This window comes from Solea senegalensis, unplaced genomic scaffold (genome assembly GCF_019176455.1).
Source record: "Solea senegalensis isolate Sse05_10M unplaced genomic scaffold, IFAPA_SoseM_1 scf7180000015120, whole genome shotgun sequence".
Classification (NCBI taxonomy): domain Eukaryota; kingdom Metazoa; phylum Chordata; class Actinopteri; order Pleuronectiformes; family Soleidae; genus Solea; species Solea senegalensis.
Window position 1 is genome coordinate 64306 of NW_025321229.1, and position 25728 is coordinate 90033.

At 42.4% G+C, this 25728-nt stretch overlaps 1 protein-coding gene across 4 annotated transcripts; it reads right to left on the reverse strand.

Annotated features, from left to right (window-relative positions):
* Nucleotides 1-305: 305 nt before the first annotated feature.
* Nucleotides 306-24204, reverse strand: plch1 (phospholipase C, eta 1). Of its 4 annotated transcripts, XM_044017160.1 has the most exons (24): nucleotides 24126-24204; nucleotides 18746-18892; nucleotides 18393-18636; nucleotides 18178-18307; nucleotides 17730-17900; nucleotides 17560-17653; nucleotides 16473-16676; nucleotides 16279-16399; nucleotides 14607-14778; nucleotides 13388-13495; nucleotides 11990-12145; nucleotides 11261-11323; nucleotides 9571-9665; nucleotides 9084-9181; nucleotides 8827-9006; nucleotides 8606-8713; nucleotides 8165-8289; nucleotides 7962-8046; nucleotides 7633-7779; nucleotides 7468-7547; nucleotides 7268-7327; nucleotides 6406-6754; nucleotides 4293-4316; nucleotides 3944-4006 (listed from the first exon to the last, which is right to left on the reverse strand). In XM_044017160.1, the coding sequence occupies exons 1-23, from the start codon at nucleotides 24202-24204 to the stop codon at nucleotides 4309-4311; spliced, it is 3024 nt and encodes a 1007-aa protein (XP_043873095.1). In that variant the 3' UTR covers nucleotides 3944-4006; nucleotides 4293-4308. The 4 variants fall into 4 exon arrangements, with proteins under 4 accessions (XP_043873092.1, XP_043873093.1, XP_043873094.1 ...); XM_044017157.1 differs by lacking the exon at nucleotides 4293-4316 and having other exon boundaries at nucleotides 306-4006; XM_044017158.1 differs by lacking the exons at nucleotides 4293-4316; nucleotides 24126-24204 and adding an exon at nucleotides 23320-23509 and having other exon boundaries at nucleotides 306-4006.
* Between the last annotated feature and the right edge of the window lie 1524 nt (nucleotides 24205-25728).

Below are 25728 nucleotides of genomic sequence, written 5' to 3' on the forward strand. Positions count from 1 at the left end.
AGATATATAATGTTATATATAATATTACATACAGCAGCAGCAGCAGCTTCATCATCAGCAGCAGCTTCATCAGCAACTTCAGCATCTTCATCAGCAACTTCAGCATCTTCATCAGCAGCAGCTACATTAGCAGCAGCAGCTTCAGCATCATGATCAGCAGCGGCAGCATCATCATCATCATCATCATCATCATCGCAGCAGCAGCAGCGGCAGCTTCATCATCATCATCATCAGCAGCTTCATCATCATCATCATCATCAGCAGTGTGATGTTATGTCGTTTGTTGAATTCAGAGTCAAAGGAAGTTTTTTAAAACAAAGATTCAATATTTTATTGCATTTGTAGGAAAATGCTCAGAGTTTTCATTGAGCAACAATACAAAGAAAGAAAGGACGGAATAATAATGAAAAGACTAAAATAATAAAATAACCACAGCCAACACAGATTCTGTCTGAAGTCTGTATCAAAGCAATTATAAAAATAAAAAGCTTTAAAATCCAAATCTTTTTCTGATTCTATAAATCAAAGACAGCAGAGTTCACGTGTCCAAGTTAATCTTCTCAATTATTGCACACATTTCAAACCACACTGAGTTCTGTGCAAATATTAAAACATCGATTGTATAAAGTGATGCATAGTCACATGCTTGACATGTTCACAGGTAACATGCACAAACAGAAACACACACACACACACAATCCATCTGTGAATCAAAACAATGACAATAATATTCACACAACCACTGAAAACAGAGGGAAGACTCGTGTTTGATCCATCGCTTCAAACTTGGATTATTCTACACATTCACACGTTTTCTCGCTGTTTTAAACTTCTTTTCTGCTTCAGAGTCAAAGTTCACAGTCAGTTCACAGTTTTTACATCACAAGGACAAAGAGAGCACGAGAATTTGGAGGGAATCACAGTTTCCAAATACATTTACAATTAAGACTGTTTCATAAACGAGATTCATGCTGTCACATCCAACCGTGGTTTATATGAAATGTTTGATTCATTTCTCTGTAAAAACAGAAACATTCTGGTCTGTAAACACGTATTTAACTGTGGATCGTTTCTCTTTAACAACAATGAAAAGCTGTTTTTGCATCGAGTGGAAGTCTGGTTCAGTCTGGTTCAGACTGGTTCAGCCTGGTTCAGTTTGGTTCAGTCTGGTTCAGTTTGGTTATGTACGTTTGTTTTTGTTTTTCCATTAGAAACAGAACCAAAATAACCAGAACCGTTCCATTCTATGTCTCCCTTCACTAAAGTGGTACAGTCAGGGCGGAGCTAGACCGGCTCCACCCATGACAGCTGCTGGACGTGCTCCATCGTTGTCGTCGCTACGACGCTAGGCGACCTTCGGACCAAGTAAAAGTTCTGTTCTCAGTCAAAACACAAGCCTGACCCAGGACTGTACCAAACTGAACCGGACCATGATGGAAACACAGCAAAACATCATCAAGAATCAGTGGTGGACAGGTCAAAGGTCAGAGCTACAGTCGGAGCAGGAAGTAAACCTCGGGCTCTGACGCACAGTTGGAGGAGTTTGTAAGAGCGTTGTCGGTGTAAAAACGATCTCCGTTTCCATGACGCAGGGACGTACACGCCCCTTCAGGAAACCCTCGGTCCTCCAGCTCGTCAAAGTAACAACCTGCGATGTAAGAACCGGTGGAGTGTCTGTTCGCTGGTGGATTCTGTGAAGCTGCTTTGTTCCTGAAAACCACTCCACCAACACTGGATTGATTATTGGTCTTCAGCGACTCCTGCTGTCTTTCACGCGCTCGGCTGTTGATGTGACGCACGCGACTTTGGCTCCTGGAAGAAAGACGACGGGTGAGGAGTGGAGGGGAATCATCGGGAGCTACACTTGTTACCTGCTGCTGGGACACTGAGGGTTTTACTTCATGGTGAAACGGAGGTGTTTCTCCGTCACGGTCATCCACCTCAAACGTGACCAGCTTCCGCAGCTGTTCTGTGAGTGGATCACATGATTGGGATTGGAAGGAGACTTCTCCCAAAGCGGCCGCTCTCTTTTGTTTCCTCACATGAGGGGAGATGAAACTGCGACTAATGATGTGGTATTTGCTCTGGAAGTTGCAGGATATGTCTTCAGAGGTCAGATCTCCCAGAGACTTGGACTTACTCTGGCTGGGAGCGGTGGAATCGGTGCTGACCGAGTGAGAACGAGCTGCTAAAGAAGTTAAGTTTGACTGAATTGAAGCTCTGGGTTCAGGCTGGAGCCTCAGGTTGGAGACCTGGACGTTTTGGTTCCATGACTGCAGTGTGTGTGATTGTGTGTGTGACTGCGAGGACTCTGTTGAGGGTTTAATGCAGTCATAGTCCACGTGGCTGTATACTGCATCACAGTCTGAAGACGCTGTATTCAACCCTCTGTCTCTACAGGTGTTTAAAGACGCAGCAGACTGACGCTGAAGACTTTCAGAAGAAGAGAAACCATTGTGGACGCTCAGTGTTTGCTCCTTCTGTTGATACTGAGGCTGGTTTTGTTGAGACCAGTCGAGGATCTGGCTGCTGCTGAAGCTCCTCTGCTGCTGAGAGAAGCTCCGTGTGTCTCTGCTCTTGTTGAAGGTCTTAGAACTGGACAGACTGTTGTGACAAGGCTGACGTGAGGTGGATGTTCTGTGGAGGAGTGAAGGCTGGACGTTGTCGTGGTGTCCATGGTGATCGGTCAGCTGATACGAAGGTCGACTCACTGGGGACGGATGTTCTGAAAATGCTGCATGAGGTGCATATGAGGTGAAGTGATGATGTGACAGGCTCCGTTTGTGCTGGGTGTAGTTGTGAATGGACTCATGGTTTTGGTAGATAGCATGGCGTTTGGTTGGACTTCTTAGCTCATCCCACTGGCTGCAATGTCTTGAAGAGGTCAGCATCATATCCACTGGATCCTCATCAACATTAATTTCAACTTCACCAAAGTTATTTATAGCTGTGTCATGGAAAAATTTGTAACAGTCATACCTTGTAGAAGAAGCCCATTCTGTCTCAGATGGTGTGAGATCTTTCACCTCCTCGTAAACTCTCTCTTCTGCCTCCTCGGGCTCTTCACTTCCAAACCTTCTGTTCACATCATTACTGCGATGTTTCTCAAAACTCTGAACATCTTCAGCAGGTGAGGAGCTCAGACTGTTCTCCACAGGGTCGGCCTGAAAGTGAATCTGTTTCCTCAGGCTGTAAACTGACACAGGTGACAGCACCTCCTCGTCAAGGATGGTGTACACCTCCTCCAGCTCAGCGGTTTCTGGACTGGAGAACAAAGATGAAGCAGGTGGTTCATGATTGACAGTATTCATGTTTTGAGGAACCTGTTGGGAATTTACCAGGTGCTTCATGTTAAGAACAGCTGCATGGGTCTTGGGAGTGGACCTTAAATCTTGCAGAGGTTTTGGAGTGGTGGACCTGAGGTTTGCCTGAAGGGAGGGACTCAAAGGATAAGATGTTGAGAAACCACTTTGGTCAGCAGTGGTTTCAAACTGACCAATCAGAGCAGAGATGGAACCACATGAGTCTTGCTCACGGTCTAAGGACATGGCATCGATGAGTCTGGATATGGTGCTGTCACACACAGAGCTGGGACTCTTCACATCATGGTCCACACTGACAGAGGGGTGTGGAGCCACAGAGGAGAAAGAGGAGGAGGAGGTGGACACTGAAGGGGCAACTGTGAACGTTGTGCTGTTAGATGCTGATTCTGGTTTCCCTGGTCTTATCCTGTTTATGGAAGGTGACACCAAACAGTTCCTCTCTGTTCCTGTGGAGATCATCTTTGATCTGTTGGTTTCATTATCTTCTGAAAGGTAATTTGCATAGTCTTCTTCCTTTCTTTCTTCTCCACCACCAATAACCAGATATGAAGTCTCTTCCGATTGGCCAAAGTCTTGTATTGTGTTTGCCTTACATGAGGAGGAGACGCTTGGTCCAACAGAAAAGGATGATTTGACGAAAAGGTCAGCAGATGAAGACCGGGGCCTGGTGAGGGGACAAACTCCTGAGGACACAAATGATAGGGAAACAATATTTATAAATAACATGAATATTGACCAACAGTTTAACCGCTAATTAAAAATGAAGACAAGTAACAGTCCAACCAATGCACAGACAAATGGATCAGCAGGTACGACGGTGAAGGGGAAGCTGGACATGAAAAAACAGACAAATCCATATCAAGGAAAAGATGGTCAGATGAGGTCAAACGTATATTTCTCTGAACATATAAAGTACAGTGGGTGGACGCGATGCTGACATGCCGTCACAGAGTAAGTGTGTTAGATTACCTGCAGGGACTTCCTGTCAGTGCTCTACCATAAAGAAGCACAGCAAATGAAGATGGGACAGAAAAGGCATGTTAAGACATCAGAGGACGCTCTTCTGTCACCATGTTTACAGCAATCATTAAAACAGAGTCATTATTACACATCAGTTTAGTTCAGTTTAGTTCAGTCTGGTTCAGTCTGGTTGTTTGGTTCAGTTTGGTCCAGTTTGGTTCAGTCTGGTTCAGTTTAGTTCAGTCTGGTTCAGTCTGGTTGTTTGGTTCAGTTTGGTCCAGTTTGGTTCAGTTTGGTCCAGTCTGGTTCAGTTTGTCTGGTTCAGTTTGGTTCAATTTACATTACATTACATTACATGTCATTTAGCAGACGCTTTTATCCAAAGCGACTTACAATGGAATCAAGTACACTTAGCCAGGGGTGGAATCGAACTTGCGACCATGATGTCTTTGGTACACAAGGTAGGGTCTTAACCACTGAGCCACCACCCCCTGGTAATTTGGTACAGTTTGGTCCAGATTAGTTCAGTTTGGTCCAGTCTGGTTCAGTCTGGTTCAGTCTGGAATGGTACAGTCCTGGTCAAGCTTGTGTTTCCACTGAGAACAGTGTCTTGGTAGGCAGGAGTGTGGGTGGGGTGTAGGCAGAGTGTGGGCAGGGTGTGGGTGGTGCCTGATGTTTGTCTTTGTTTGAGGAAAGACTGTGGACGTTTGTCTTATGTGATATTTACATCTATTATTCTGTCACCCAGTCAGCTGACTGAAATTGTGCTCTTCTTAAAGTAAATGTTTTTGTACATAATTAAGTTAAAGATGATATTTTGTGTTTTCTCTGTATTCTCAGTATGATTAAGATCTTCAGTCTGTTTATCCCTCGGTCTACAGTGGTCCCTCGGTCTACAGTGGTCCCTTGGTCTACAGTGGTCCATCGGCCTACAGCGGCCTCTCGGTCTACAGTGGTCCCTCGGTCTACAGTGGGCCCTCGGTCTACAGTGGTCTCTCAGTCTACAGTAATAGACCCTAATAGACCACTTATCACCCTAATAGACCACTTAGGTCACAAAATACAGGTTTACTTGTGGTTCCCAGAGTCTGTAAGAGTAGAATGGGAGGCAGAGCCTTTAGTTACCAGGCTCCTCCTCTCCTGTGGAACCAGCTTCCAATGATAGTTCGGGAGGCGGACACTCTCTCTGTGTTTAAAGTTAAACTTAAAACTTTCCTTTTTGATAAAGCTTATAGTTAGAGCTGGTCCAGGGAATCCTGGACCAGCTCTTAGTTATGCTGCTATAGAACTAAACTGCTGGGGGATTTTCCTGTGGTACACGCACATTCACTCTCTCACACTCAGGATATGATTATGACTTTTTATATGTCATTAACATTGTCTCTTTCTCTCCCTAGTTTGTGTCTTTCCTTCCTTCCCTCTCTCTCTGTCTGTATTCTCATCATGCAGGTTGCAGGATCAAGATCCAGTTTCCGAGGCTACGCTCATCGTCACCATTATTATTATTTTGTAATTAAAAAGTCGATATCAGTAACTGTATAAACTTGTAACCTGATACAGTTGTTGTGTATCTGCTGCTGGTCTCCCTCTCTCTCTTCCGTCTCTCCCTCATCTCCCTCTTGTCCTTTCTCTCCCCCCATTTTCTGTCCCCCACCTCTCCACTGTCCCCCATTTTTCCTTTCACCCCAACCGGTCGAGGCAGATGACCGCACATCTCTGAGCCTGGTTCTGTCAGAGATTTCTTCTTCTGTTAAGAGGGAGTTTTTTCTCTCCACTGATGCCTAGTGTTTGCTCATTGTGTGAACTGTTGGGGTTCTCTGCTCTCCTTGATGTTGTCTATGTCTCATGTATGTTATGATTTGGCGCTATACAAATAAAATTGAATTGAATTGAATTGAATTGAATTGAATTGAATTGGTCCCTCGGTCTAAAGTGGTCTCTCGGTCTACAGTGGTCCCTCGGTCTACAGTGGTCCCTCGGTCTACAGTGGTCCCTCGGTCTACAGTGGTGGTTTCATTCATTCATAAATACATTTAGAAACAAATTTGACAGATTTGTGGTTTCACAGACTTTTGTTGATAGTAATTGCATGATTGTAAATGTTGGTGATGTGGAGACTCACCGACGATGGAGTCTGCTTCAGAGGAGCACAGCGACAGCTGCCCCTGCAGGAGCTTCTCTAAAGGCATGGACATGGGTCTGTGGACAAGAGGAGGTCGAGGTTGGAGACGCTTATCCACGCCTCCTTCCTTCACTGACATGCCTTCTCCTCCTCCTCCTCCTCCTGGGCCATTCCTTTGTTCTGATATTGAAGCCACAGTCTCTGAGAGCACCATCTTTGTCTTCTTCCGTCCTTTGGCTGGAGCGCTGGCCGTGCGTCGCAGCAGATGATCACTGATGGAGCGTTTCCGGAGCCCCGAGGATTTGGACGAGCGGTTGAACAAACCTCGGATTCCTCGCAGCTGATGACCCTGAGAGCAAGTTTTTATTGTCATTCAACAATGAACAGATATGAAATGATGCCGTTTATTACATGCTTTTACATGCGCCGCCTGTAGATGGCGACATTCCTCCGAAACAGAGCACAACAAACACTCAGCAGAAAGCTGTTGAGGACGCATGCTTTTTTTTTTCTCCATCCAAAAATGAATCATGAATAAACGTTGATATATAAGCGAATTGAATGTTTATATATCTGTGTTTTAAAGGACCAGTGTGTAACATTTAAGATGATTTATTATTGGCCATGTTTCTGCAGCAGCTCAGACGCATGACTGTTTTCATTCTGATGCAGAAGCTCACGATGATTGCATGCTCTCTGGTCTGTGAAGGCCACCGTAGTTCACCTGCAGTCTCACCTTTGGACGTCTCTAATTCTTACACACTGGACCATGAACGTCTCACACACACACACACACACACACATGCAGCAGCAGCAGCAGCAGCAGCAGCAGCAGCAGCACAGAGCCTGGAGCAGCAGGTACCTTGTTAGATCCTAGTAAATGCATAATGGTAAAGCTGGGGTTCAGCACTAGAGGGCTCCACTGTAACAACACAGGGTTGAAGGAATACAAGTTGAATCAAAGACTCCAACACACAAAGAGTTCAAATATGTGACAAACTCTTTGTCGTCATCAAAAACAACAAAATAAAAGAGTCTCAGGGAAAGTGTGTGTGGATTTACCTTCCCATACACGTCGTGCACTGACACGTGCACAAAGATGGATGCTTCAGTCAGTCCGTCCAAATACACATGTCTGTAACCTAAGGACAACACACACACACACACAACTCAGTAACACTGTGCTAATAAACACACAGACACACACACACACACACACACACACACCGGGCATTAAGCTGCTGAAGGCGACCGTCCGCTGACCGATGAAATCACGTCCAATAGGGTCGTGGTCCCAAACGAGGAAACGCACCAAAGCAATCTCAGCCATGTGAAGCGTGAAGGACAAAGTCTCCTCCCACACTGGATTAAATCCTGAGACACACACATACGCACACACACTGTGTTACTGCGTTGTATAAATGTTGTATTTCATGGATCAGTGATGGACACACTAACATTCAGATTCACGAGTCTCTTCATGTCACATGATCTCATTCAGGTCAGTGTTATTAATGTGTTATTAATCCACAGTGTGTGATGTGTGTGGGTCTAACCGTTGTCATCCACGACGCGTGTCTGTTCTTTACAACAATCCACCGGCAGACCGATGATCTCCACTTCAACAAATGGATCAATTATCTGATGAGAGAAATAAACCCATGTAAACATGTGCATGTATATAAGCTATATAAGCCTGTATATAGAGTATATATATATATATATATATATATATATATATATATAGATGAGTGTCCACCTCTCCTCGGTCTCCCAGCATAGAGTCTGGAGGTTTTGGCAGCTGTTGTCCACTAATGATCTTCAGAAGCAGCTGTTTCTTAGGATAAGCAGGAAGTGGATCATCACTGAACGAGTTAAAGGAGCCTGAGGCCAAAAGAGAGACACTTTGATTTATGTCATCACTCAATTTATGTCATCATAATAAAAAAACATAACATAATATCATCATTAACAAGTTACATCGTCTTTTACTCAGATTACATAGGTGCTTTACATAAAGACAAGTTAAATATATTATAATATTAATAACAAAAAGAGTAAATAGAGAATAACATGTGATTAAAATAACGTACAGTGCAGCAAATTAGGATAAAGATTAAAAGTGCTTTAAAATAAAATCATAATCATATGAGCTTTATATTCTTTTCATTTTTATTCTTTTATTCTGAAAAAAATCTACCTTTACACATGGGTGGCGGCTTGAGAACGTAGCCACTCCCCCCGTTCACCATGAACTTGGCTCTGTTGAGCTGCATCATCCGTCCTTCTGTTTGATAATTCAGAGCAACTGACAGACACATGCCACTTATTATTATTATTATTATTATCATTATAATATAATAATGATATAATTATGTGCTGTGTGTGTGCGTGTGTGTGTGTGCGTGTGTGTCCTCTCACCCAGCTGACAGCCCACGTTCCAGTAGAACTGAGGGTTGAAGTTGGACGAGTCGATGCGATACGCTGACGGATAAATGCGCGACAGCTGCCTCTGGTTAAAAGTGAGGAAGTGTTCCGTTCTGTGATGGACCAGAGACTGAGCTCTGGTCTCACTGAAGGACAGGACGTCCCCCGGTGTCCCTGCACACACACACACCTCTGACATCAGTCCATGTCTTTGAGCTGCAGTGACAGACATGAGACGTTTGTCTTCTCACCTTCATTGAGACACTCCTGAGACACCACAGAGTTAGTGAACACCACCAGGTTTGACAGGTCTCTGCTCAGCTTCATCGTCTTCCTCTTCCTCCCACCTCTAACACACACACAGAGAGAGAGAGAGACAGACAGACAGACAGACAGACAGCGAGAGAGGGAATCCATCAGTGAAGAAGCAGCTGGAAAACTGCAGGAAAAAACATCAAAGGCAATAAAGATTAAGAGCAAGCAGAGCTCACACAGCGCAACACACACGCGCACACACACGCACACAGTGACAGTCACATCCTGAGGACAGGAATATTTAAATATATACAACAGGAACAAAGAGACGAAGCTCGTCCACTGAAAATGAGTTGGAGAGAAAAATGTGCACAGAAACAGAAACAAGAGACAGAGAATAAGGAATAATGATGTATAATCTGCTATAATCTACTATACTCTTCTATAATTTGCCATACTCTGCTATAGCAGATTAAAGGTCACCTGTTTAATTGTCCTCCAGCCTCCGTCCCACATCTGTCCTCACTGTCCTCATCCTTGTCCACACTTTGGCAGGACAGTCTGGATTTGGAATGTCTCTGTGAAAATACACAAACAAGTTCAAACTTGTTATTACATCGACTGTTTTATTTTATAAATGTGAACATTTCTGTTTTTAAAAAAAACAAGAAACATTATTTTTCTGACATTTTATGTAACAGATGAATGAAAATACACTAACTGTATTATTCTGTGTGTGTGTGTGTGTGTGTGTGCATGTGTGTGTGCATGTGTGTGTTTAGAGCTAAAGTGAGAAGCGGACACTGCAGTAATTACACGCTTTAAACAGCTTCACACACACACACATACACACACACGCACACACGTGGGAGGAACATGATCTGTAACAATGAAGAGGAGACGAGGGAGGGAGGGAGGGAGGGAGGGAGGGGGTAAAAAAAGAAGCAAGTGGAGGAATGAACACACAGACACACACTGTTCAAACAATAATATCCTGTAAAATCAGATGATATAAATGTAAGAATGTGGTTCAAATGAATGAATGAATTGAATTCATGTATTTATATATGATTTGCCTGAAGCAGCAGTTTAGAGCATAAACATCACACACGTAAATAATTCATTCACAGTTGAAGTTATGGAAAAACTCACATGATTTTAAAGGAGAAGTGCGTCAATATTTCTGCTTCAGAGATTAAATAATAATAAAAATGTTGACTACAGTTAGCATGCTAACCATCTTGCTCCAGCTAATCCTGATGATGATAATCTGGATGATGCTAAACCGGATGATGATATACATATATAACTATAACATCTATAACTATAACATATATAACTATAACATCTATAACTATAACTATAACATCTATAACTTTAACATCTATAACTATAACATCTATAACTATAACATATATAACTATAACATCTATAACTATAACTATAACATCTATAACTTTAACATCTATAACTATAACATCTATAACTTTAACATCTATAACTATAACATATATAACTACAACATCTATAACTATAACTATAACATCTATAACTATAACATATATAACTATAACATCTATAACTATAACATAACAACTATAACTTTAAAAACTATAACATCATCTATAACTAAAACATCTATAAATATAACATCTATAAATATAACATCTATAAATATAACGTGTATAACTATAACATATATAACTACAACATATAACATCTATAAATATAACATCTATAAATATAACATCTATAAATATAACATCTATAACTATAACATGTATAACTATAACATCTATAACTATAACATCTATAACTATAACATGTATAACTATAACATCTATAACTATAACATGTATAACTATAACATCTATAAATATAACATCTATAAATATAACGTGTATAACTATAACATATATAACTACAACATGTATAACTATAACATCTATAAATATAACATCTATAAATATAACGTGTATAACTATAACATGTATAACTATAACATCTATAACTATAACATCTATAACTATAACATGTATAACTACAACATCTATAAATATAACATCTATAACTATAACATCTATAACTATAACATGTATAAGGTGTACTGTGTCTTTAGTTAATGTTTGTTTTGAACCCAGTTTTATGATGAACAGAAAACGTTATCTTTCACCTTCTGTTTGAGCGTCGTGATGAACGATCTGCTCTGGGATTTCTTCAGAACTCCTCTGGAGCTCTGGAGGAGAGAGAACACCATCAGTGTGTGTGTGTGTGTGTGTGTGTGTGTGTGTGTGTGTGTGTGTGAGTGAGTGAGTGTGTGTGTGCGTGCACGTGTGTCTGCGTGTGTGTGAGTCACTTAAACCCTGAAGCTCAGGAGCTGGAAAGCAGCGACACACATCGTCCAATAAAGCAGAGCATGGATGTGAGAGGAAGTGAAGAAAAGATAGAAAAACGACAGGAAGATGAAGAACGGAGAGAAATCAGGAGGAAGAAGGAAAAGGAAAGTGGAGCTTCTAAAAATAGATCGAGGGGAAGAAGCAGCAAACTGAAATATTAAGTATGTCCTGGTCACATGGTTTGGATGATTGTTGTTGTTTTCTCAGAGCTGCTCTGTGATGTCATCAGTGTGTGTGTGTGTGTGTGTGTGTGTTACCTGCCGCAGGTTCTTGTGCAGACCCTGGTGTGTGTGTTTGTGTGTGTGTGTGTGTGTGTGTGTGTGTGTGTGTGTGTGTGTGTGTGTGTGTGTGTGTACCTGCGGGTTCTTGTGCAGACCCTGGTGTGTGTGTGTGTGTGTGTGTGTGTGTGTGTGTGTGTGTGTGTGTACCTGCCGCGGGTTCTTGTGCAGACCCTGGTGCGTGTGTGTGTGTGTGTGTGTGTGTGTGTGTGTGTGTGTGTGTGTTACCTGCCGCAGGTTCTTGTGCAGACCCTGGTGTGTGGCTCGCAGCAGAGCTCGGATGCTGAAACTGTCAGAATCCTCTTTGTCTCCGATGCGAGATTCCTTCAGTAGAGAGTCCAGTTTGTTCCGGATGTGAGACTCCACCTGGTGGTGACCGTTAGCCTGCCACAAAGACCAGGACCTGTCACGTTACTGTTCTCTGATAAAAACAAACACTACATGTGTTCGGCCTGTATGTGGCGCTGTGCAGCTGTATATAAACTCTTGGCCTTCTCTGTCTCGATGAGCTTCATGATGTCGTCACTGACATGGTTTTCACTTCACAGCCTGGTCAGGGTTCATGAGTGGAATGTTGAATGAGGACCAGCCCAGGAGAGAAGACCAAGAGTTCATCATCAGCAGCTCAGATAAGAGCTCAGATTAGAGCTCAGATAAGAGCTCAGATTAGAGCTCAGATTAGAGCCCAGAGGAAAGTCACACAGAGGCGACTATGTGAATCAGGCCTTTATGGTCAAACAGCTGCTCAAAAACCACGACTCAGGAGAGCAACAAGCACAAGAGATTTGTTTGGGTCAGAAACACAAACAATGGACATGAGTGAAAATGTGTGCTTTGGTCTGATGAGTCCAAATTAGAGATGTTTGGTTCCACCAACTGCATGTTGACCTCCACAGTCATCTGACCTCCACAGTCACCTGACCTCCACAGTCACCTGACCTCCACAGTGATCTGACCTCCACAGTCATCTGTCCACAGTCATCTGACCTCTAGTCACCCCTGTGATCTCCTACAGTCATCTGACCTCCCACAGTGATCTGACCACAGTCACCTGAACTCCACAGTGATCTGACCTCCACAGTCACCTGAACTCCACAGTGATCTGACCTCCCACAGTCATCTGACCTCCACAGTGATCTATACAGTCATCTCCACAGTCACCTGAACTCCACAGTGATCTGACCTCCCACAGTGACCTCTGGTCATCCCTCCACAGTGATCCCTCCACAGTCATCTGACCTCCACAGTCACAACTCCACAGTGATCTGACCTCCACAGTCACCTGAACTCCACAGTGATCTGACCTCCACAGTCACAGTCAGAGCTGGTTTGGGATGAGATGGAAGCAGAGTGAAGGTTAAAGGTCAGACTGTTGGAAAACCATGTCAGTGACGACCTGATGAAGCTCAAGAGTGTGCAGAGGTGTCATCAGAGCATCTGAAATATCTTTACTACATTATTCCATATGTGTTCATTCATAGTTCTGATGCTTCAGTGAGATATCTGCACAGAAACAGTCATGAAAATAAAGACTGGTTGTGTATGTACAAAAAAGAGGAAAGCGAGGAAGTGAAAGACAAAGATGATGATGATGATGAAGAGCAGATACAGTCTGGTTGTTCTCACGTTGCTGCTCTTCAGTTTGAAATCTTCTTGGATCTCATCAGCGCTGTCATCGTCAGAAACTTCTCCTTCTTCTGCGTCTGCAGACAAATACGAAGGAAGACGTTTTCCCTGAGGAAGAAGAAAACAACGATTACACAAACATACAATCACAATAATAATCACAACACTGACAATAATGCATTTAAATGTCTGATCATCGTTGATCATCACGCTGAAGAAGAAGTATGTTCCTGTTTTTAGTGAAGATATAAATGTATATGTTTAACATCATTTTCCAGCAGCTCAGAAATTTTTGTTTATTTCTTATATTCTGAGTTCAGACTGTGGAGCAGAACGTTTCTGTTTCATCAGCAGAGAAATACATGAAAATATCCACACACACATCAGTGACCTCTTCTCACACACACACACACACACACACACACACGACACTGTCTCTGAGGATTCTCAAACGAGGGCAGAGACGGAGGGAAAGTGTTGGAGGAGTAAAGAGCTTTATAGAAAATCAATGATGCTCTTTCACTTTAGACATGTAACAGTGAAGACACAAAGACTTTACTTTATTAATCTAGTTCATCTCCGTGTGTCTGTCTCTCACTGTCTCATCTGTGTCTCTGCAGACATGTGAAGACACAAAGACAGAGACTTTACTCAGCTCATAAAACCAAAAGATATTTAATCTATAAATGCTGAAAGCTTTTGCTCGTCCAGACATTCTGTCTCTGTGTCTCTGTGTCTCTCTGTCTCTGTCTCTCTCTGTCTCCATGTCTCACTGTCTCTTCTGTGTCTCACTGTCTCTGTGTCTCACTGCTGTGTATTTATTGTGTAGTTGTGTCGCTGTGTCGTTGTTGTGACGTTGTGTCATTGTTGTGTAGTTGTGTCATTGTTGTGTAGTTGTGTAGTTATTGTGTAGTTGTGTCATTGTTGTGACGTTGTGTCGTTGTTGTGTAGTTATTGTGTCGTTGTGTAGATATTGTGTCATTGTAGTTGTGACGCGTGTGTAGTTGTGTCGTTGTTGTGTAGTTATTGTGTCGTTGTTGTGTAGTTGTGGTGTTGTGTAGTTATTGTGTAGTTGTGTAGTTGTGTCGTTGTGTAGTTATTGTGTAGTTGTGTCATTGTGTAGTTGTGTCATTGTGTAGTTGTGTCATTGTGATGTTGTGTCGTTGTTGTGCAGTTGTGACGTTGTTGTGTAGTTTTGTCGTTGTTGTGTAGTTGTTACTTTGATGAGGATCTTCCCCTGCAGGCTGTGAGGACTGGGTAAAGTCCTGGAGTCTCTGCTCAGTGAATCTCCCACGTCCAGTTTGTCTGAGAAGATTTCTCTCAGGTACTGAGCGATTTTCTTCTGCTGCTGGATGTTACAGTGATTCTCTATGGACAGAATCACCGGGAACCTGAACACACACACACAGACACACACACAAGGTTTGTGCAGCTATTCTTCTCAGGACTGTGCATTGACTTCCATTCATTTAAACAGACTAAACTCAGACTGGACACATTTGAGGACACTGTGGACGACAGTAAAAATTATTTCATTTTAAAAAGTTTGAAGTAAAGTAGCCTGAAAAGGAGCATTTTATGATAGAGCGTTTTATAACAGAGTGATCTATATAAGCGTTTTTATAACAGAGCATTTTAAAACAGAGCGTTTATAACAGCGTTTTATAACAGAGCATTTTATATTACAGCGTTTTTATAATTACAGCGTTTTCATAATTACAGCGTTTTTATAACAGAGCGTTTTATAATAGAGCGGTTTAAAAATTACAGCGTTACAGCTTTTATAACAGAGCGTTATAATAGAGCGGTTTTTACGCGCTTTTATAACAAAGCGCTTTTATAACATTTTATATTACAGCGCTTTATAATTACAGCGCTTTAACAGAGCGTTTTTAACAGCATTTTATAACAGAGCGCTTTATATTACAGCTTTAGCGCTTTTATATTGCTTATAACAGAGTGTTTTGTATTAGAGCATTTTTTATAACACAGCGTTTTTATATTTTATATTGAGTGTTTTTATATTTTTATAACAGAGTGTTTTATATTACAGCGTTTTTATAACAGAGCGTTTTATATTAGAGCATTTTTATAATAAAGCGTTTAAAACAGAGCGCTTTTATTATATAACAGAGCGTTTATAACAGAGCCGCTTTTAACGAGCGCTTTATAATAGAGCGTTTATAACAGAATAACAGCGCTTTTATAACATAGTGTTTTTATAACAGAGCGTTTTATATAAGAGCATTTTAAAACAGAGCGTTTTATAACAGTGCGTTTTATAACAGAGCGTTTTATAATAAAGCAGTTTAAAACAGAGCGTTTTTATAACAAAGCGTTTTTATAACAGAGCGTTTTATATTACAGCGTTTTTAAAACAGAGCGTTTTATAACAGTGTTTTATAACAGAGCATTTTGTATTACAGTGTTTTTATAACAGAGCGCTTTATAACAGAACGTTTTATAACAGAGTGTTTTATAACAGTTTTATAACAGTGTTTTATAACAGAGTTATAACAGAGTTTATAACAGAGCGTTTTATAACAGAGCTTATAACAGTGTTTTATAACAGAGCGCTTATTTATAACAGAGTTTTGTTTTATAACAGAGCTTATAACAGAGCTTTTATAACAGAGTGTTTTTTATAACAGAGCGTTTTATAACAGAGCGTTTATAACAGAGCGTTTTATAACAGAGCTTATAACAGAGCGTTTTATAACAGAGTGTTTTATAACAGTGTTTTATAACAGAGCATTTTATAACAGAGCGTTTTATATTACAGCTTTTTATAACAGAAACAGACACACACACATAGATAGACACACACACAGACACACACACATGGATAGACACACAAACACACACACACACACACACACACAGTGACTCACTGGTTGTTGATGAAAGCATATTTATTGATGGTCTCGATGACAGACTTGAACGGGATCTTGGAGGTCAGAGTGTAACCATGTTGGACCACAGGTTCTCCATCAGGACCATCCCAACAGTCCACTACAAAGAGAGAGAGGGTGAAATGAAGATGGGAAACATTCATGTGTTCATCAGTCTGTGAACATGTCCTCACCCTCCACACAGCGGCAGCCGGACTGCAGCACCCAGGCGTACATGTCTGTCTTAGAGTGAGACAGAAGCTGGTCTCCGGTCAGGTACGTGTTATGAGACGAGGCGATGAAGTAGTTGGACAGCGGCTGCTCCATGTCCTGATTGACCTCGTGATGTAAAGGATTAAAGACGTCACACGTCGGGCTGCGCATGAAACTCGTAAAACCTGAAAATAAATCCACAGATTAGAATCACTGAGGATAAATGGGCGTGGCCAGGTGAGCTGTCCTCACCTGATTGGACAGCTGGTGTTTAAAGAAGCCAGTTTCCCGATAAAACAAACAAACAAACAAACAGCAGCCATTTTGTTCAGTTTTCTCCAAACATTATATTTGTTTGTTAATATTTGTAAAAGATGTGTGTGTATTTTTAGATTTCATTAAAAACATTTGTGTTTGTCAGTGATCATGGTGTTGAGGAAGCAGACCAGCCCTGGCCCTGCTGAGTCTATGTTTTCATTTATGGACGTAAAAGAACATTCATATCAAATGAAATGCTGAGATTGTGAAATAATGACCTTACAATTGACCCGCGGTTCCTGACATGCTGCGGTGTTCACTTAGCAGCTAGCTAACTTTATCATAAAGCCTATGTCACATATAACTTACTGCTGCCAAATATAAACCATAGCCCACGTCTATTTTTGTGCTCATATAAAAAATATGATATTCAAACTTTTGCCTGCTAACTACATAACACAATACTTCTACTTTTACTTTCAGTACTTGAGTAGTACATTTTAAAATAAACTACTTGCAATACTTGGCTTCATCAGAAGTTTTATGTATTTTTACTTTAAATCTGTACATGGACGAGTTATTGTGTCTTTTACTTGTGTTTTAGTCTGTGAATAAAATCTGGTTATGAACGATTATTTGTTGTTTATTTTGGTTTTTACGTAGATTTGCTGAGTTTTGTAAAATTGTTGTTGTTTTAATAAATAAAAAGCCACTTTATTTGTTCTTTGCGTTTCCTGATGTAAATGTTCATTATTATAATTGTTATTATTATTATTATCAGTAATAGTGATAAATGAGTGAAATCTTTACCTTCGATGCCTAAAACTCCTCTCTGTTTGTTTTCGTCAGAAACTTCAAACTTGTCGATGATTTCTGCGACAAACTCGGGAGTGACGTCGATCATCTGCAGAGGAAACATTTGACCTGTGATGACCTTTATTTCACGCCACATGTCGTCAGTTACTTGTTTGACCTCTGACCTTCTGCTCGTTACGCAGGAAGTGGGCGAGCTCTTCGGCCGTCAGGTGGTCCTTCCTGTCACTGTGTGCCATCATCAGCAGGAAGAGGTCGCGTCTCAGTGACATCATTTTATAGAAGACGGAGAACTCGTCGTATGTTAGCGTCCCCTGCTGGTCGTCCGTGTCAGCTTCCTGAGAACATGGAGAAGAAATAGACACAAAAAGAGGATGTTGAGCTGATTGCAAAATAATGTGCTGTCAACTATATCCACAGACAGACTGACTGCCAGATAATGAGCTGTTATCTACATCCACCAACTGATGCTCTGCCAAATACTGAGATCATCGTGACCGTCTTGTTGTTTACATTTGACTGGAAACTTTTATTTTCACTTTGTTTTGTTTGACTTCCTGTTGTGTGTGTGTGTTTGTGAGTTTGTTTGGGTGTTTGTGTGTTGACATCACTGACCTGAAACATCTGCTTGACTTTCCTTCGAGGAAGATTAACGTTGAGTTTGTGCAGCAGTTGGTAAATTTCCTCAATGTTCAGGAGGCCGTCGCCGTTTTTATCGGCTTCTTCAAACGTTTGTTTCATCCACGTCACAAACACACGTTAAAGAAAACACACAAATCCGTCCTCACCAACACACACGTGAACACGTATAAATCTACAGATAAGGATATTGGTTGTGTGTCCGCTGACGTTTGGCGAGCGAGTCCTCGTCACTGATCCCCGCCATCAGGAACTGCAGGCCAGTGATCCAGGTTCTGGCTTCGTCTGCATTAGACGTGACCAGGTCCAGAGACTCCATGTGGTTTCCATGGTAAACAGTGAAGCAACAGGCGGGGTCAAAGGTCGTGTCTGTGTGACGATGGAAGACGTCCGACTGTCCTCCCTCTGTCACTTTGTACAGAGAGTCGATGGTGACTGAGGAGGAGGAGCAGGAGGAGCAGGAGGAGGATGTTTGTTTGGATAAGAAATTAACATATATATAATGTTGTAATAACAATAATAATAATAATAATAATATTGTTACTCTTTGCTTTCTCGCTCTTTCGTGACGGTTTCCATCGCAGACAAGAACGATGTTCGTCCAGGAAGAAAAGTCTGACCAGAGCTTTAGATCCTGGTTTCAGTTTCACCATCTGTGTCCCAGACTGCATCACACTCATGCATCGCTCCACTGCACACACACACACACACACACACACACAGAGGGGACAGGTGTCTCACTTTTCACGTCTTTTCTCAGGAAGACGTGAAAAGTGAGCGTGAGTCTCAGGAAGCAGCTGAGAGACAAACAGAGACGCGACTGTGAGGAAACACTGAGCTGCTTTCACTGAGGACAGCTGAATGTCTCTCTGTCTGTCTCACTGATGAGACACACACACAGACAGAGACTGTGTCTCATCAGTGAGTGTCTCCTTCTGCAGAAGAAGAAAATAAAACATAAATATTAAACAAAGAAGATGCATCAGTTACAATTACTACAATAATTATTACAATAATAATCATTATTATATAATTATAATGTCATTTATTGTCAGATTAAGATTTGTTTACGTAAGCTTTTAAATGTTTACTCTCAGAATCTTCAGTCACTAAAACTGATTTTTAAAGTCTTTACTTTAAACTTTATATAAAATATCATTTATATATAAATGATTAAACACACACATCAGCAGGGGGCGCTCAAGCTTCAGTGTACACAAGAGATTAAATAATTTCACATTTTATTTGATTTATAAAAATAACTATGAAGTGAGGGGCCACATGTGGGCCGCGGGCCACAAGTTTGTAGCACACTGTCACGTTCAGCAGGTGGCGCTCTCTTGTTTAATATTTAACATTTTTAATGATCAGGATTATTATTTATTAACAACCGATTTTTACAAATTATACTTTTTTGTTTCATTCATTCATTCATTCATACTGAGTTCATTCTTCTTGCAAATATAGCGTCACTGTCACTGAAGTGAAAATTAAGAGAAACCTGTCAGAAATAATCTTAATCTGGTTGTTTTTTAGTTTTTTGTAAAGTTTAAGTGCAGATCCTGAGTCTCACACACACACAGGTTTCTCAGGTAGTACCTGTGTGTGCCAGAGGGGGCGCTTTCTGCTGTCTGACCACACATTAAAAACCTTTATGACATTGAGAACCAGAATAAACAGATTAACTCTGTTTCATGTCCACACTTTTTACAGATTAACAACTTTAATCTGATGTGAAGCACAAAGGATTATGTGTGTGATCACGTGATCACACACACATTCATGTTATCATCATGATGAATATGAATACATAAAAGTTTCTGTTAACTAATCGCTAGTTAGTAAATAACCAACAAAACAGGAGGAGCAGGAGGAGCAGGAGGAGGCACCATCAGGAGCGACGTGGGATTATTAAATGTCTTTGCTCAAGAACCCTTAGACCAGGAATCAAACCCACAACCTAATACCACTCACTCTACGTGTGTGTGTGTGTGTGCGCGGTCCCGGTCGACTGGTCGATGAATCAGTCGATAGTTCTGGTTCGAATCAGATTCTAATAAGTCGACTTTCTTCCGTGTTCATTTCATACATGTGACAGGTACAGGTTCATGTGATTTCATCTGGAGGAATGTACCAAGTGCTAACGGGGGTGTTTGCAGAGCACCCCTGTTCCACAGATCACAGCGTGTCTTCAGAGAACACCCCCCTTATTTTCAGTATTTTGGATTAGCCCAACCCACAAGAAGCTGATAGATTAAAGTAGGTTGGTGGTTTTATTTCATGTTAAGCTACAGTCAGTCGTCCTCTAACATCCATGTCACAGACGTCAGCATTTCACAAATGATCCAGCATGATTGAGGAGGACTCAGCTTCTCCTCACTGCCGAAGCCCCTTGAATCTTCTCCTCTCTCTGAATCTCTCCTCTCTGGAAGCCCTGAAGCCCTCACTAACGCTTCTCCCTCACTGAAGCTTCTCACTGAAGCTTTCTTCCTCACTGAAGCTTCTCCTCACTGAAGCTTTCTCCTCACTGCTTCTCCCTCTGAAGCTCTCCTCTGAAGCTTCTCCTCCTGAAGCCTCAGCTCACGAAGCTCCCAGCCTCACTGAAGCTTTCACCGAAGCCCTCACTGAAGCTTCCTCACTGAAGCCCCTCCTGAAGCTTCTCCCTCACCTGAAGCCCTCACCGAAGCTCAGAAGCCTCTCACTGAAGCCCTCACCTGAAGCTTCTCCTCCCCCAAGCTCACTGAAGCCCTCCCTCTCCTGAAGCTTCTCCCTCACTGAAGCTCCCCCCGCTTCTCCTCACTGAAGCCTCCTCTGAAGCTTCTCTCTGAAGCTTCTTCCCTCACTGAAGCTTCACTGAAGCCTCTCCTCCCTGAAGCTTCTCCTCTGAAGCTCACTAACGCCCTTCTCTCCTCACTAACGCCTCCTCACTGAAGCCTCACTGAAGCTTCTCCCTCACTAACGCTCCCTCACTGAAGCCTCTAACGCCTTCTCCTCTCTGAAGCCCTCACTGAAGCCTCACTGGAAGCTTCTCCTCACTAACTTCTCCCTCTGAAGCTTCTCCCTCACTCTCCCTCACTAAGCTTCTCCTCACTGAAGCTTCTCCCACTGAACTGAAGCCTCTCTGAAGCTCCTCACTGCTTCTCCTCACTGAAGCCTTCTAACGCCCTCTCTGAAGCTTCTCCTCACTGAAGCTTCTCCTCCTGAAGCCCCTCACCGAAGCTTCTCCTCCTGGAAGCTCCTCTCTCTCCTCACTAACGCTTCTCCCTCACTGAAGCTTTCTCCTCTCTGAAGCTTCTCCTCACTGAAGCCACCACTGAAGCCTCACCAGCTTCTCTCTCTCTGAAGCTTCTCCTCACTAACGCCCTCACTGAAGCTTCCTCCTCTCTGAAGCTCCTCACTGAAGCTCCTCTCTGAAGCTTCTCCCCTCACTGAAGCCCTCTAATCTCCTGAAGCTCTCCTCAACGCCCCTCACTGAAGCTTTCTCCTCACCCTCACTGAAGCCTCTCTGAAGCCTCACTTCTCCTCTCTGAAGCTTCTCCTCACTGAAGCTTCTCCTCACTGAAGCTTCTCCTCACTGAAGCTTCTCCTCCTCTCTTGACTGTCACAACATGAGCAGCTGTGTCAGTGATGCACACGCACACACACACGCACACACACACACACACACACACACACACATCGATCTTCTAAATGAGCGTCACTGAAGCCGACAAATGAAAACAGAAGCAGCTTTTAACAAAGATGAATTAGAAAGAGAAATGTTTCTTCTTAGAGATAAGGAGAGATGATGAAGAAGAGAAAGAGAGAAGGAGAGATGATGAAGGAGAGAATGAGAGAAGGAGGGACATCTCATTAAATCAGTGAACGCAGCCACGGAGGAAAAACACAGCTTCAGAAATAAACACGTGACGACTGCAGATCATTTTACACCAGGACTGAACCACAGTCTGTGTGTGTCTGTGTGTGTTATATTGTGTGTTTAACCCTATCAGGGTGTGGGCCCGACTATCAGGGGCTATCGCCCTATATCAGCTGAGATTGGCACAGCGCCCCCTGTGGCCCTCATGTGGAGGATAAAGTGGTAGAAGGTGGATGAACAACACCATGACAGTGTGTTTACATTTATGTTGAAAGTCTGATTTTAGTCAGACTAAGACATGTTAGTCTGACTAACAGGATCATGTGATTCATAGTCTGATTACTCCTGCATGTAAACACTTAGTCAGACTGGAGACAGACAACATGTCCTCCCCGGTCTTTGACCCTGAAGTAGAAGAAGACAACAACGGATAAACTGCAGGACTATTGGTGGACAACCCAACAACCACAAGAGACATGTCCCTCTAATGTCTCATCATTAACATGGACAACAGGTACAAGAAATACAGAACCACAGCACACTGTCCATCAGCTGCTGTCAGCCAATCATCTAACATGATGAGGATCATCTATGACAGGATGAGGACCATCTATGACAGGATGAGGATAATCTATGACAGGATGAGGACCATCTATGACATGCTGAGGACCATCTATGACAGGATGAGGACCATCTATGACATGATGAGGATAATCTATGACAGGATGAGGACTATCTATGACATGATGAGGATCATCTATGACAGGATGAGGATAATCTATGACAGGATGAGGATCATCTATGACAGGATGAGGACCATCTATGACATGATGAGGACCATCTATGACAGGATGAGGGACCATCTATGACATGATGGGGATAATCTATGACAAGATGAGGACCATCTATGACAGGATGAGGATCATCTATGACAGGATGAGGACCATCTATGATGAGGATCTTCTATGACAGGATGAGGATCATCTAAAACATGATGAGGGTCATATTTGAGAGGATGAGGATCATCTATGACAGGATGAAGACCATCTATGACAGGATGAGGATCATCTATGACAGGATGAGGACCTTCTATGACAGGATGATGATCTTCTATGACAGGATGATTAACTTCTATGACAGGATGAGGAATAGACTGCTGGTTGAAGGTTCTTCTTCAATTTTCACTGAATCATTGTCAGAAAATTCAGACAGAAAAAAAAAACAAAGTGATGAAATGATTGACAGGAGGAAAAACTCACCCCTCTCCAGGTTCAGGTTTCTACACACTTCAAGTTCTGCCATTGAGGACTGAAGGTGTTCTCACCATCTCCCTCCATGTGCTCCTGACAACATGTTCCTCCACCAAAACAAGTCTGAACACCAACCACACGTTTCTCCACCAACACTAACAACCTTCACATGAAGAACAACATGATTCTTCTGCTGCTGCTGCTGCTGTAGAAGCTGCTGCTGCTGTAGAAGCTGCTGCTGCTGCTGCTGTAGAAGCTGCTGTTGCTGCTGCTGCTGCTGCAGCTGCTGTAGAATGTGCTGCTGCTGCTGTAGAAGCTGCTGCTGCTGCTGCTAAAGCTGCTGCTGTAGAACCTGCTGCTGCTGCTGCTGTAGAAGCTGCTGCTGCTGCGCTCTCATCCACAGTCTGAGCGCGCGCACACTGTCCTCACTGAGGAACCACCATAAGCTGATTCTCTCTCTCTCACACCCCCACAGACACAGTGTCTCTCTCTCACTCACACACACACACACACAGTACGTCTGTCTCTCTCACTCTCTCTCTCTCTCTCTCTCACACACACACACACACACTCTGGTTTCATCAGACAAACAAACAGCAGATTTTTTAAATCATCATCACAGAAAACATGTGTAGATGTGAATCTATATGAAGTGATGAATATAGAGAACACATACAAACACACACACACGTTTTCACTGATGTTTAGAATCAGACTCATGAGTGGATACAAGTCTCCCCCTGCTGTTCACTCTGTGACATACACTTTCCTTTGTATCTGTGTGTGTGTGTGTGTGCGTGCGTGTGCGTGCGTACCTTGATAGCTGCTGTTGTCAGTCAGAAAGTGTCGTCTGTACTGAGGATCTTTTCTGTTCTTTACGACCCACGAGCTCATGATGACAGACAGACAGACAGACAGACAGTAACAGATCACCTGAGAGGAGAAAACATGATTTCATCAGGTTTATTTATTCAAGCAGGAGTAAAAGTCAGTGAGACACTCTGTCTCTAACCCATTAACACTGAGCAGTGTGGACAGAGTGGACAGTTGTGATAATTCAGGTTTATATTTGTTTACTGAGTTTTTTAAATACAGGAAGTAAAGACAAAGAAGTTACACAGTTTTTATATAAAGCATGTGTTCATCTGGTGCTAATACTAATTTTCTAGAATGAATCAGTGAGTGACAGTGAGTCCTTACTGATACTGTTCATAAATAAATAAATAAAAAGTGGAAAATGATGACGTCACAGTCGTTTGTTAATGAGCCCCACCGACCTCTGACCTCTGACCTTAGCTGAACCTGTTTCAGTTACAAATCCAACATTTCACTGGCTTATTCAGATTAGAATGAAACATGAGCATCATTTACTGATGAGGAACCACATCATTCACCAATTCATACCCATTCACTCACACATTCATACAGCGTATCTATCAGGAGCAACTAGTTTTTTTAGAAACACATTCACGGCCAGGTTTTAAACCCACAACCTCTCTCACACACACACACTCACACACACCCACACCAGCTGGATTCTAAGGTTTCCACTGCTAAAACCGACACCAGCAACTGATCCTGACGCTGATCCACAGGAGTCACTTTACAGCTGATACATTCCCTACGCACGCACACACACACACACACACACACGCACACACACACACACACACACACACACATACACACACAGGTGTTAATCAGAAACTGTTGTTGTTATGAAACTGTTGAAAAACACTGAATTAGATGGCTGATGACTGAATTTTGATTTTAAAACAAAGAAGCTCCTGATTAACTTCTAAGAGGCACAGAGAACTACAGGAGCAGACATGGAGAACTTCTCTGGTCCTCAGACATGGAGAACTTCTCCGGTCCACAGACATGGAGAACTTCTCTGGTCCTCAGACATGGAGAACTTCTCCAGTCCTCAGACATGGAGAACTTCTCCGGTCCTCAGACATGGAGAACTTCTCCGGTCCTCAGACATGGAGAACTTCTCCGGTCCTCAGACATGGAGAACTTCTCCGGTCCTCAGACATGGAGAACTTCTCCAGTCACACACACAGCAAATGAAGCAGTTGTGTGTGAACAACAGATTTACTGTGAAACACAGTGAAAGGATGAATAACAGGAGCAGAGTTTGAGAGAGTGGCAGCCATCTTAGAATCTCATGTCAGGGTTTGATGAGGTTTCTACGAGTTTGAAGTTCAGGTTCCTGTGACACGGAGGACACATGAAGGAGACACGTAGGAGACACGTAGGAGACACAGAGGAGACACGGAGAACTGTGGTGCTGAGACATAAAGGACTAACTTCAGCTTCTGTCTCTTTAAATGTCTTTGTGTTTCACACCATGGGACACACACACACACGCGCATCACTCTTTCTCAGAAATAAAGGCTGAAGGCCTTTGTTCTG